The sequence below is a fragment of the Monodon monoceros genome, unplaced genomic scaffold, assembly GCF_005190385.1.
Source record: "Monodon monoceros isolate NGI ecotype Baffin Bay Population unplaced genomic scaffold, NGI_Narwhal_1 Super_Scaffold_1, whole genome shotgun sequence".
Classification (NCBI taxonomy): domain Eukaryota; kingdom Metazoa; phylum Chordata; class Mammalia; order Artiodactyla; family Monodontidae; genus Monodon; species Monodon monoceros.
This window is the reverse complement of record NW_021703765.1, coordinates 80,785,909-80,800,603: the sequence shown is the minus strand read 5'-3', so window position 1 is coordinate 80,800,603 and position 14,695 is coordinate 80,785,909. Positions and strand designations below refer to the sequence as shown.

The following is a 14,695-nucleotide window of genomic DNA, read 5'->3' as shown; positions in this document are numbered from 1 at the left end:
TATTATGAGCTGGGCCCATACCTTTAGCTTGGCTTGCTCCCTTACATCCATCAGGACTTTTCAAGTATCATTTCAGTGATGCCTTCCTAATCCACTTACCCTGCTTTATTTTTCCGCCATATCATTTACCATTAATATGCCATGTAATTTCTAAAAGGTAAATCCTAGGATAATGGGAATTTTTCTGTTCTATTTATCTCAGTGCCTACAACTGGTTACACACAGCAGTCACCCAAGTATTTTAGGAATGAATAAATGGGGACAGTACTTATGCAAACTCCAGTCATCTCAAACTAGAAAGTGAAAGAGTAAAGCCTAAGGCAACATTTTCACTTTAATGCCATCATCACATCCTCAAAACGCCTTTGACAGCTGTTTTATAAAATAGGACTTCCAAACAGGTCTGAGAGCAAAGACAGAAGGAAAACGCATAGCTGCATTTTCATTTTGGGGTCTACTTACTAATTTTCCGATCTGGGGACCCTTTCCAAGCCTGCCTATTTCCATAATGAGGATTATAATAGCACCCAAGGTAATAGATGTTTTGAGAAATAAATGAGGCAGACCATGTAAAGCTCTTAGCGTCGGGCCAGAACATTACACAGTGCTGGATAAGCCATAGTTTCTTTTATTACTAGCAGGCCCTTTGTGTAATAGAGGAAGAGGAAACATTTCTAAAGGCAGAGATCTAGATTCTGGTCCCATCAATCACTCTTCATCTGGGAGCCTTGGGCAAATCATTTGATCCCTTTTAAAGTTATTTCCCACATCGACAAACCAGGTGGTTGAGTGAAAATAACTCAAACTTTTTTTCCAATGAAAAAAATACTCAAGATGTTAATAACACTAACCCATCAAAGGAATCACACAGGGAAACCTAAAATTGGGTTCCTATTTACTATCCTCAAGTTTACAGACATAAAAAGTAACATATTTATAACAGGCATCATTACTCAGAAAACATGACATGTCTCATTTCAAATATGATTAGCAAGTTGGTATTTAACAAATGTGAATTAATCGTTAATATATAAAACACAGAATACCAAGACTGTTTTTAAAAAGAATTGTTTATTTACTGGACCTGGGGCAGATTAGATACACAACCAATTTTAAATGTACATCTTTTAACTCAATTTTGAAGTGTTTTCACACACACACGCACACAAATTGGCATGCAACAGTTGTCCTAAGGTAAAACACAGTCACCTTAAACTGTTGCAAGTATTTTCACCCAAGGTTGAAAAATTGTTTATCCTGAACATGAAAACCTGTAACAAATTTAAATTAATTATATAAAACTCGTTACTTGTAGTTTTCCCCTTGCAAAGATCCAAAACAAATGTACAAGTAATCAATATACATCAGTCACAACATAATCCTGGATCATCCCCACACCAAAACTAGATGCTCCTTTAATTTTAAACCCATCATCAGAGGCCAAGAGAAAGTCATTTCGTTTTATACAAAATTCACATGTGCCAAAAAAAGAAAGACCCTAGAAAAACAAACACCCTAGTACTGACAGTAATGCTCAGTACACTAATTAAACAGTGGCCAAAATGCCACTGATCAAAAATAAAATAGTGGCTGTATATCACTGCAAAGAAATCCAAGAGGCTTTTAACCCTTTGGCTTCAGAAATCCAGATTTTTCCAATTATGTGAATGCATACCTCCTCCGTGCCAAGAGTAGAGAAAGTGGATGTGCCAGCATAGAAAGAAAAAGAGCCACCGTTCACTGCAACACCCAGAGAATTGGCTTTAATAGAGACTTCTTACAAGGTTAGGCAGAAACCAAAAAATGGTTATTAGCTGCTTGTGTCAACAATTTTAAGTGGAGGTGATTGAGTTCTAAGCAAAGTAAAACTTTAAAGGGGAAAAAGGTTGTTGGTTTAAGTCTTATCTTTAAAGCAAAAACAAGACAGACAAAGTATAAAAGTACCAACCTGGTAGCATCCTCTAGTCACAGAGCTCTGCCATTAGGCTGGACAGAAAATGTCAAGATTCAGATTGTTGTTTCTGATAAGGACTCAACAACAAAATGAACCTTTAATGACTTGAACTGCAGGATAAGGGATCCCAAGAATGCAGTCATTTTTAGTAAAGTACTATCAGTAAAGTACTATCCTGAACAAACTGCATTTTACTATGAAAACAAAAGGAAAGAAGATATAATAAGGACTATACACCTAATTCCACTTACAGTGTTTGAGTTCTGGAAGGACCTGTATATGGAGAAAGAACTGAAATATGAAATCATGCCAGTCACATGTCAAATTTTCACTATAACTTTCCTAAAAAAGTGTTTTCCCCCAATATCTATTAATCACAAAGAAACAGAAGCTGTGAATGTACAGTTTAGAAAATAAAAACATAGAAACTAATGACATTATTATGACCAAGATGTCTGGTAAACAGTGAATTATGAGTTTCAGATCATCAGGAAAAGGCTTTTTAAACAACCCTCCGGACTTCAAAAAATCTCTTCAGGTAGTAGATCTGTCCCAATGTCATGGCAACTAGAACAAGAGCTTCAAAGAAGGACCAAAGGACCACTCTGCTGTTTGTGTTGTCATTGACTGTTGAGGACAAACAAACAAACAAAATTTAACAAAAAGAAAGAAAGAAAAAAAAAACAGCATAGGCATCATAAATTATCCCGTATCCTTAACTCCATGTGAGAGTAATACTTCACACAACACTCACAGTACTCTAAATACCTCTGTCTTTTGTCCCCAAGCAACTTAACGAACTTAGAAGCAGAGAACTTTAGATTTAGATGAGACCTTAAAGATTCATGGAGTTCAGTCAAGCCCAATCTGATTATGCATGAGAAAAGAGAGGACAAGTGACCTGCCTAAGGTCACAGTCTAGGGTTAAAACCCAATCCAACACATTAGAAAGTCCCTGCATTACAAACCTTTTTGCTGAATCAGAAAATTGACTTAAAAAAAAAAATCCAGAGATTATTTCAAGATCACAGAGTTAACCAAAAAGCACTACCTACCAAGTCAAAATGTGTCAGTCTAAGTGTCTTTCTCTTCAAGCATTTACCCAATAAATATTTACTGAGCACTATGTACAGTACTTAGCATCTGCTCTAGATGGTGAGGTTTCTCAGTTTCATGGACCAGTACTGGCAGCTACTACTAGACAAACTTGAACTAGTCTCATGATTTACCCCATTTTTAAGCTAAGAATTTGATCATCAAAGGAACAGCCGTGACTACATTATTTTATTCCACTCAATTTATATCACATTCTTTCCATTTCCTGATCAAATTCCTTAACTTTTTAAAAGCACTGGGTAGTTTCTGATTTTTCTGCAAATGGCCAATACTAAAAACAATAATAATGAGCAATACAGTAATATAGATGAAAAACTGTCCTATTTTTAGATGTATGTATACCATTTATTAAAAGATAAACTAGAATTGCAATAAATACTGGACTGATGATCACTCAAAAAGAAGTGAAAAGCAATTAAATGTTTCCAGAAAGGTAACTTGTACTTATTCAAAAAAGTGGTTTTTTTCCCACAGTAAAAACAGACACATGCCCAAGAACATTAACTAGAACTCTAAAAACCACCAACACATACATTTTAGTGCTAATTCCATGGCATGAAGTTTATTTCTGCTGCAAACTTAGTAACCAATTTCTAGCATAACTGAATGACTAGCATCTTAAAATTTTTGTCTAAAAGGGGGATGGCTGAGTAAACACTTCAAAATATTAAGCAACCACATAAAAAGAAGTATTTATCTCTCCCTTCACTTATAGAAAAATGCATCTTTAAGCTTAAATAGAACACACTGAAGCATACTAACATAGGAAAGTAACCATCTAGGAAAATGTGTGTATATAAGACGCTGTTCTCATGCCATTCACACATTAGCCTGATCTAAAAGCAACACAGAGCTATTACAATACCGTAGTGTAAAAAAAAGTCTCATTAGAGCCATCTCTGAGAAGCCAGTGTTATAGGAAGATGTACAAATAACAAACAACATTGTGGGAACTATTTGATTTGTGAAATTAAACTGAATGTCTAAAATTCTATTTTGTTTGTGAAACAAATACAAGAGTATCTCCATTCAAATTAACGACGAGAGAATAAGGTTGGATGTCCCCATAGACTGGAAGACTGGTGCTTCCTCTGGCTGCTGTGTTCCCAAGAACCTCCTATTTCCTTAAAGCCACCTGGCCTGAACTACTTAAACTACAAAGCAGTGAAAACTCTGAGTCCTCACACTTTGTTCACTGCCCTTCTCATCCCAGAATGGGCTGGCCCCCACCTGGGAGCAAAATAACCAACAGGTGAGGGAGAGAAGGTAGGGATTCCAGAGGGTGAGGAGATCAAGAGTGCAGGCAAGGAGAAGGAATCATGGAGGAAGAGGCAAGAGAGTATGCATAAAAGCCTTGGTCCATCTCAGGCCCCATTCCATCCCAAAAAAGGGAGAACAGAGGCACTTCTCCAGTCTGTTACATTTACTCATTATTCTACCAACGACAGGTGAAGTCTGCACTCTAGGTCTTAAAGGGGCCTTTCCATCAGCAGCAAGAATAGATGTAAGAGGGTGGGAAGAACAGAAATCACATCTTGAAGAAATTCAACCTGTTCTTATCTATTTGAGTCGCTCTTCTCTCCACTCCCTACCCCAACTTCAAAACAAAGATTCCAGACATAAGCCACTTTGCATTTACAGACGAGCTTGCTCCCAGTGAGGTCTATCCCCAAGGACAACCTGGAGGATGAAGATACTGAATGGGTGTGGACCTAGATCTAAAATATGGTCATCTGGTCTGTGGGTCAATATGGTTATCTCTTAATTTTAAATGCAAAACCAACATAATTAATGCTACATCCTGGGCTAAAACAGGCTTTTGCAACCTAAGACGGGATTCCAATTATCAATGTTTCTGAAGACTAATACATTCTCAATTCCCAGTTTACAAACTTGGGAGCCCAAACTGATCTTCACCTGGTGAGTACCTCTATTCATGGTTTAATGCTTTCTATTTTAACTAGACTAAACATTAGGTTTTAGAAAAACAGCTAAGCCTCAGCATATAACATTTACCACACTGGCACAAAAGTTTCAGATGTGTGATTTAAAACCAATGCAATACCACAGGGAATTCTGTTCAATGTTATGTGGCAGCCTGGATGGGAGCGGAGTCTGGGGGAGAATGGATACATGTATATGTATGGCTGAGTCGCTTTGCTGTGCACCTGACACTATCACAACTTTGTTAATCGGCTATACTCCAATATAAAATAAAAAGTTAAAAAAAAAAAAGCAATATCCATTTTTCAGTGTTTTTCCCTTCTGCTTTACAAAAACCATTAGCTTACTCCCTAGCTTACCACACATTTTTTTAAACTCTTAAGGTTTGGTTCAGAATGAATGTCCCAATAATAAACTAGTCTAGTACAAAGCTCTACAAAGAAATATGTATACTCAAAAAATATCTTTGCATCGATGTTTTTTTAAGTCAATATTTTAGTATGTTTATGTTTGCAAAATTTCCAAATGAGGAAAATACAAGCAAGCTCTTGGGTAATACACCATCACCAATTCACGGCCCCCAGACACGGCCCCCAGTCAAATCATTAACTTACTTGCTCTGTGTATTCTCTCCCGAACTTCCATGTATTCCTGTTCATGCTTTACAGCTGTCATCGCCACTGCGAGCTCATTAATCATTTCTTCTAGCTTGTTCTGGTGAGCTACAAACGGATTTGAAAACAGATTAGCACATACTTGGCAATCTCTTTCTGAAAAACACTTATAAAGCAGTAAAAAAAAAAGAACACCAAAAAATTCCTCCAGAGAAGGCATACAAAAGAAGCTATTTTTTGAAATTTTTTTAAATTTATTTATTTTATTTTATTTTTGGCTGCGTTGGGTCTTTGTTGCTGCGTGCGGGGTTTCTCTAGTTGCGGCGAACGGGGGCTACTCTTCGTTGCGGTGCATGGGCTTCTCATTGTGGTGGCCTCTCCTGTTGCGGAGCACGGGCTCTAGGTGCGCAGGCCTCAGCAGTCGCGGCACACGGACTCAGTAGTTGTGGCTCGCGGGCTCTACAGCACAGGCTCAGTAGTTGTGGCGCACGGGCTTAACTGCTCCACGGCATGTGGGATCTTCCCAGATCAGGGCTCAAACCCGTGTCTCCTCCATTGGCAGGCAGATTCTTAACCACTGTGCCACCAGGGAAGCCCCAAAAGAAGCTATTTTTTTTTTTTTTTTTGAAGCTATTTTTAAGAAATGGCTCAGACATCATTTTGGACCACTGATGACAATTTAATTCTCAACGCATTTTTTCAAGTTCATTCCCAGTAGAGAAACCCTTTTCAGAGTAGGAAACATACTATACAACGTTTACTAACTAAAGGACTACAACCCTAAGAAATGTCTTCCAAGGAATTCTTAACTTAAGTTCACTAAACTCACTGCTAACCATAGTGGAGAAAATAAAAAGACTGGCGGGGGGTGGGGGGGTGGGGAGGAGGTGCCACAAAACATAAAATAAACAAAACCCTAATAATAATCCTATAAATAATGATATTTAAACTAAATCAAAATCTACTCTTAAAAAATCATATAACTCTAATGTTAATTTAGGAGTAGTATCAAAACTGACTTTTAATCTTTATGAAGCTGAGCAGAGAAAAACATGAAGATGTTCTGAGGAAAATCCACACCAATTCAACATTCTTCTATTACAGTCAAAGCAATAATTTCACTACAGTGGGAAACAGCAGGCACTGCAAGTGAAGAAACAAGCTCTCAGCCACGCAAGGTTTAAAAGCAGGTATTCTCTTTAGCAAGGTAAACTAACAGTTCTGAAACATAAGTGTATGCTTCTACGTAATGCTGTATTATGACAATGAACAAACAGGTATGAAAAAAATATACCACAAGGGAAGACTGCATTGGAGGGGTTTCTTCAGGACTGCCCAAGATTGGGCCTCATCTTGAATTCCAAATTGCCACAGATAATCCTACATTTCTTAAGAGAAACCAAGAGCCTCTACCATTTTAAGGTAGTTGGGCTGGAATCACAAATGATCTCTCACTAGCTTCATGTGAGAAGCCCATGCACTAGGTGGAACCTTTAGAGCAGGGTTTCTCAGGAGAAGCACTGTGGACATTCTGGACCACATAATTCTTTGTGGTGGGAAGCTGTCCGATGCATTGTACAACCACCAACCCAGCCATGAGAATCAAAAATGTTTCCAGATACTGCCGAATGTCCCCTGGGGGGCAAAAATCATCCTAACCTGAGAACCACTGCTTTACAGGAAAGCTTGATTTTATAGCTGCCATTCACTGATATAAACAAGCAAAAGTGAGAATTTTAAATATCATGTTAAAAGATTTAAGAAGAGTATTCACATTCATCAGCCAACATTTTCTGACTATTTAGAAAGGACTAATTTCCAGAAAATGAACACAGTCAAAGCCCTTCAAAACTCCTAATTCTCCTTGAGAATTAGCCAAGTCCTGAACTGCAAACGACCCTGGAAAGCAAGCACAGAAATTTCTTAGTAGTATGATTCTCTAAATTCTATAGATTTCAACACCTAAAAACAGCTCACCTTCTTTATGTAAGTACTCTACTAAGTGCTCACTATCTAGGGCAAATGATTATCACATTAATACTAGGAAGTACTATTAAAACTACTACTACTACTAGTTTCCAAAAATCCTGAAATGTACTGTGCCCAAAAAAAAAAAAAAAAAATCCTTACGTGCTGGTTCCTGGTAAGCAATTTATCCAGAAGAATCAATTTAGGGTTCACTGCTGGTCAGCTGAGGAATAAACATTAATCCAACTGCAACATATGTCTGACAAACCTTTTGTCACCTTATCTAGACATGGCTCCTAGAACTGCATTTCACATCTAACCAAGTTTCAAATGACCTAACCTGTATCTCCTGTAACCAAATAGAAAACCACCAAAAAACAACCACTCTAAAACTCTAAATTAGCTGTAGGGTTTTTTTTTTAACTAAGAGAAAAAACACTCTCATGCTAACAAACTGAGGTTAGAAAGAAGGAAAGCAGAAATTAGACAGTAGCCAACAAAAATATGCAGAAAGACAGGATGCTGTCAAAAATCAATCCACATACCATCCCAGGTATCTCCACCACCTGAAGAAAAGTGTAAGATATAAACACACACATACAAAAAGTTTAGCTAAACTAGTCATGTATACAAATGAGCAACTAAAAATGTATATACCAGAATAAGCAAATTAACAGAACAAACAACCTAAGACACATGTAACCTACATGCTTACAAGGGCGTAAGTGACTAAGCTGCCTGAAATGGCAACTGTAAAGAAGTAAAATATAAACATGAACCTCCAATAACTTCTTTTTGTTAATTAGGAGATTTCGATAAATAAAAAGTATATTTCACAAAAATTTGGTCATAAATACAGTCAGAGAACTTAAATAAGATATCAAACACTCCACTCAGGTGGATAAAACGTACAGAATTAATATTAACTCTTAGAATGTGTTATCAATCTTCTGAATGTTCATCTCACCTTCTGTTTCCATGTCTTGTCCTTTGGGGGCCTCCCCAATATCAATGGTGAACATCACTATCTTTGGAGTCATGGTGGACATCCTATTGCTAAAACAAAACTTATATGTTCCATCCATGTGAGCAGCAAATGTGTATTTCCCACTGGACTCCCGGTCTCCTTTATAAATTCCTTTATTATCAGGCCCTGTAATCTGGAAGCAGGAGAGAAACGCGTGAGATAGCTCAAAAGATTTAAAATCGTTAAGTGATGTCTGTTGGCAATAGAACATTCTCTAAGAAAATGTAACCTGCCGTTGGCTCCACTTCAGTTACTGACAGTAACCTCTTTGGGCTGCAGTTCTCCCATTTAAGAAACAAGGCTCTCTGAACACCCTTCAACTCTACATTTGTCTATGTGACAACATCTGTCTTATTTGTCCAACTTAAACGTAAACCCCTCAGAAACACACCTTACACTTGTCTTCAAGTGGCCCAACACCACCAACAAACAGGCAAATATGTAGCTGTTAATATCAAAACCAGAAAAAAAGAAACCTCTTTAAAACTAAGAATTTTGAGCAAGCTACACGTCTAGGTTTTCCTGATTGATCTGCCGGTAAAGGAATCTGCTTCATCTGAGATGCCTAAAGGCCTAAGGGAAAGGACTAGGTTGGAAATTGGGAGCCCCATGTTCTCATCCCAGTGTGTTACCCCACTGTTAGGCCTTGCTCAAGTCAGTTCCTCTTATGAAGCCCGTGCCACCTGTAAAACTTGCAGACTGAAATAGTTGATGTCTTAAGATCTTAGCTAATTTTAACAGTCATTCCTTCCGTCATCTCCTTATTTCTGGACTTCACTTGTTTTGTGCGATTTATGGCCCACTCAGTTGATGGTCACTGTCAGATGGAAAATCCTTAGACCCAATTAATCATACTAACAGGTGAATTTAAATAGTAATTACATCTGGTTTCCTAAAAAGAAAGTCAGAGGCGAGTCATTCCCTGGACTTAAAAATAGACACAGGAGAAATTTTAGGGACTGCGTTTCTTAAACTAACTTTCCGTTTTCTCCAGATACTACGCTGCAGTCACTTCTAAACTGCATGACCCAACTCCACTCTCCTACTCATGAGATGGCTAAACGAGGTATCCGGAGGTTTGTGTAAGAACAAGTTAACTCGAGTGAAAAAAATAAAGGCAAACACAACGTGAACGTCTGCCTAGCACTCCTCCATAGCTTCCGATTTACTTTTTCAGAAGTTTCCACGCCACGTCCCAACTTTAATTTGCTTTATGAAGGGAAGCAGCTGATGACCGGATCGAGACCTGCCACCAGCTAAACGCGACTGTGAAACGCCTCCTGGGCCCGGAGCTGACACGCGGCGCCTGGTCGACAAAGCTCGGCGAGAGCTTCCAAGGGGAACACGCCGTTCAAGCTGAGAATCCAAAGCAAGCACGCAACGGCTCCCTATCCCGAGCAGAGCCCGGAATCCGGGCGGGCGCGGGGAAAGGGACCGTTAGGGGGTCGCCGGGTGGCGGCTCGGGCCCCTCCCAGTACTCGGACAGCGGCCTCCGTGTCCCGCTCCCCCCGCGGGCCCCGGGTGCCGACAACCCCCGAGCGGCCGCGCGACCCCGCCTCGGCCGCGGGCAACGCGCCCGCACCTCCACGTCGATGTCCAGGAAGCCGCCCTCGGCCACCTCGAAGATGAGGCCCATCTTGGTGCCCGAGGTGACCCGCTCGAAGAAGCACTCCTCGGCATGCGCGTCGATGCTGACGAAGTAGCCCGAGGCCGTGGCCAGGAGGGCGGCCAGGAGCACCAGCAGCTCAGCAAGCGTCACCATGGTGGGGCTGGGGCCGAAGCCAGGACCGGGACTGCGGCCTCCAGAGCCGCCGACGCCGCTGCCACCGCTGTCGTCTCAGCCGCCGCCACCTCAGCTCCGCCCCTTCCGGCTGCGCCACCCGAGGGGGCTGATGCGGGCGCCGTGGATTGGTGGGCGCCAGTTGCTGCCACGTAACGGACGCACGGCGGCCGCCGAGGGACAAGGCGGCTCTGCGCGGCTCGAGCCTGGACGGTGGCTCCGAAGGACCAGAAACCATCGTCCGTATCCCTATCCCCGTTCGCGTACAGCCTAAGTTTCCGTGAAGCACACTAGAAAGCGGTAGTATCAAGAAACCTCTTCCGCCCCATGCACGACGTTCTTAGGATTATCCATGAAGACGGCGAAAGATTTGGAGGCAGCAATAGGAGTGGAAGGAGGAATGGGGCTGAAGCCAAGGACTTGAGATTTTACGTTAGCCTCCCCTCACCTCGCAACAACCGACTGGGGAAGGATGGGGACAGGTATAGACTGGGAAGGGGCACGAGGAAACCTACTGCGATGTTGGAAATGTTTTATATCGCCACCTAAATGATGGGTACATGAGTGTTTACGTACGCTTTTTTTAAAACTCAGGAAGGTGTATACTTAACAGTAACGCTCCGTATTTTACTGTATGTATATAATACAACTACAAAAAAACAAAAAACAAAAAAACTTTACCTTGTCTACATCCTCCAAAATTAGAAGTCTCTCACCTCCCCAAAGTCTTGCTGACACCCCACACCCCTTTAGCTCTTGCCAGCTACTAAGACAATTTTTTTCCAGTCTTTGCCTCCTGGCATACTCCTACTCATCCCTCAAAACCCAACTCAGATGTCCTCTCCAGACCTCCTTCTGCCAAATACTAGACCCCTTCCTCTGTGTTTACAAGGCAGATTTGTGCCTACTGAGTTATCGTTATTTACCAGTCTGTGTCACTCTTGAGGCACTAGTCCTGGCATGTCTGTACTATGCTCTTAGGCTGTAGCATAGGGCCACAAAAAACCTCACTCATGACATGTTAGCTGACATATCAAGTTCACTGAACTGGCCTGAAGATGAGATATGGGTTGTTACTCCAGTGTTGCACATAGCTGTGTGACCTTAATTATGTTCCATCACCTCTCTGAACCTTAATTTCCCTATCTATAAAAAATGTGCCACCACATTCTTTGCTTATCTGGTAAAGTTATCATGAGGATCCGGTGACGCTATGTACATAGATGTGCTGTGCAAGTTTGAGGGATTATTTCTTCAAAGGCTATCAGGCAATAGGGGGCAGTAGTGGCCCAGTATCCAGTTTCCCACTCAGGTGTCAAGAAACAGGTGCAGCTTGGGTGATGGAAGGTTCCTGGCTGTGACAATGTGTTACTGAACTCAGAGTTCTAGTAATGGTCCCCTGATTCCCCACCTTGCAAAAGGCCCTGCTTTTCCTGGCAGGTCAGTTCCATAATGTTATCCTGGCAGCCTTCACTGGAGGGAGGCTCAGCCTAGAGCTTGCTTCTCCAGCCTCACCAGCCCATTTAGAAGCCACTATTTCCCTATAGTAAATCTCCTTCTGCTTGTACCTTAAGAGGTTTCCTATTAAAGTGAATTAAACTGACAAATATAGCCTTTTTTACTTCCCAAGCAACCCAACTCTGTAGAAAAGTACCAAGAACAATTCTGTTTTTATCTGGATGTTAAATGTTAATTTTCATTTTCAAACTGATTAAATAACATTCTAACTCCACTTGTCAGGGATTTAAAATGGGGACACTTAGCATCTCAGTGGACCACAGTGAATTGTATATTATGGGGGTTTTATTATGTAAGTCATGGGACCCAAATCCAAATGCCTTCAGGGATCAGGCAGTTTATATGAGATGGCATCAGCTTAAGGCAATAGGGAGTAGGGAGGAGTGTGGCAAACTGAAGCATAGATGCTGTATCTAAATACATTCAACTCCAATTTTTGAAAACATGGTGGTGGCCAAACCAAAGATGCAGCCAGAAGTCATCTATAAATTTATATGTTATATTATAAAAGTAATGGTGCTATCAAAAATTGGAAAAGAGACAAAAGTAACTCTAATCACAAAACTATAAAATCTATCAACTACATGGTATATTTTCTTCTTTGCCCAGGTTTTTCTTTTTAGCACCCTTGTCATAATTACTCATCAAGTATCTTTCAACAATATTTCAGGATCTGAAGACAAATTAATTCAAAGAACTACAGGCTCTCAGGATTTGTCAGGTCACCCGCAGAGTTGTTCAGCCATCACCACTGTCTAGTTCCAAAACATTTCATCACCCAAAAAGAAATGCTGACTTATTAGCAGTCATACCCCATTCCCCATACCGCCCCCCACCCCAGGCTGATCTACTTTCTGTCTCTGTGGGAGGAAATCATACAATATGTGGCCTTTTGTGACCAGCTTCTTTCACCCAGCATAATGTTTTCAAGGTTCATCCATGTTGTAGCCTGTGTCAGTATACCATTCCTTTCTATGGCAGAACAATACTGTATTATGTGGATAGACCATATTTTGTTTACCCATTCACCCATTGATGGACATTGGGTTGTTTCCACTTTTGGGCTATTATTAGGAAAGCTGCTATGAACATTCACGTACACATTCTTGTATGGACATAGAGTGGACAAGATAAATTATTTCTTCGTGGAATCAGAGGCTTGTGGCAGAGACTAGGAAGCCAGGTTAGAAAGTGATGAGGGATTTGTATCAGTTGCATAGTCAGTTCTCCAATGCTGACAAGTTTTAAAGAGAAGAACAAAGGCTGTTTCCACAGAAAGGCTAAATCAGCTTTCTCCTGTCTGGGCATTAACATTCCCCTTCCCTTCTGGTCCCACAGAAGTCTTTTTTAAAATTAGGAAAGAGTAAAGGAGACTGGAGAATTTTCTTTCATTTTTCTTTTCTTTTTTCAGTTTTTTTTTTTTCCACACTACACGGCGTGTGGGATCTTAGTTCCCCAACCAGGGATGGAACCCGTGCCCCCTGCAGTGGAAGCACGGAGTCTTAACCACTGGCCCACCAGGAAAGTCCCTAATTTTCACTTTTAAAATGTCACTTTAGGGACTCCCCTGGTGGCGCTGTGGTTAAGAATCCGCCTGCCAATGCAGGGGACACAGGTTCAAGCCCTGGTCCGGGAAGATCCCACATGCCACGAAGCGACTATGCCCATGTGCCACAACTACTGAGGCTGCACTCTAGAGCCCACAAGCCACAACTACTGAGCCTGCACGCCACAACTACTGAAGCCCATGCGCCTAGAGCCTGTGCTCTGCAACAAGAGAAGGCACTGCAATGAGAAGGCCGCGCACCACAATGAAGAGTAGCCCCTGCTCGCGGCAACTAGAGAAAGCCCATGCGCTGCAACGAAAACACAACCAAAAATTTTTTTAAGTCACTTTATTAATAACAATATTGATATACAAAAATAATGAAAATTCAATACAAGTTTGACCACAACATCAGCACTTAATCAAATAAGCTGTTCTGGGGGACTCCGTGCTAGGCCTTTAATCTCAGACCCATCCCAGACCTCTCTGCTCACCTCTGCATCACAAGGAAATCTGTTTCCCAGGCTCCCTTTCACTCTGCTTCCTGGTAGGTTCAGCCGGTGCCAGGCACTGGCGGAAGATTAGAGGGCGGAGGAAGGAAGAAGCCAGAGCGTTTGTCTCCCTCACTGCTTTGGGAAGCACCTCCGCTAGTGACTGCATGTTCAAGGCTCCAGCCCCTCTGAAGGTCCCGATTCCACTGGGTGGTCCTGGGTCCTGAGCTTTGACAGTCCTAATTCGTCCCTTCCTTTCTCTAATCCTAAATGGGTTGGTGTCTTTCTGCTTTTGTTAATCTGTGCACTGTCTCACCATCCTGTTGGGTTCCTCAGCTCTATCACTGCCTGTTATGATGGTTTCAAAATATATCCAGGAATTCCGTGATCCTCCGCCCTTCAAAAGGTGGAGCCTAGGGAATTCCCTGGCGGTCCAGTGGTTAGGGCTCTGCGCTTCCACTACAGGGGGCACGGGTTCGATCCCTGGTCGGAGAACTAAGATCCCACATGCTGCACGGCACAGGCAAAATATATATATATATATATATATTGGAGCCTAATTCCCCTCCCCTGGAATGGGAGGCAGAATTGACTTAGTGACTGACCTTTGCCTAAGAGAATGTGGAAGATGTCACAGTCTGTGACTTCCAAAGCTAGGTCACAAAAGGAACTGTTGTGCTTCTTCCTTGTTTTCTCTCTCTCTCTCTGTCTCTCTCTCTCTCTCGACTTTTTCTTTT

At 41.4% G+C, this 14,695-nt stretch overlaps 1 protein-coding gene across 1 annotated transcript; it reads right to left on the bottom strand.

Annotated features, from left to right (window-relative positions):
• Nucleotides 1–1,051: 1,051 nt before the first annotated feature.
• On the bottom strand, nt 1,052–10,480 carry TMED2 (transmembrane p24 trafficking protein 2). Its single transcript, XM_029232598.1, has 4 exons — nt 10,206–10,480; nt 8,564–8,756; nt 5,629–5,736; nt 1,052–2,581 (listed from the first exon to the last, which is right to left on the bottom strand). Exons 1-4 carry the CDS (start codon nt 10,383–10,385, stop codon nt 2,457–2,459), a joined length of 606 nt encoding a protein of 201 aa, XP_029088431.1. The 5' UTR covers nt 10,386–10,480; the 3' UTR covers nt 1,052–2,456.
• Nucleotides 10,481–14,695: the final 4,215 nt, after the last annotated feature.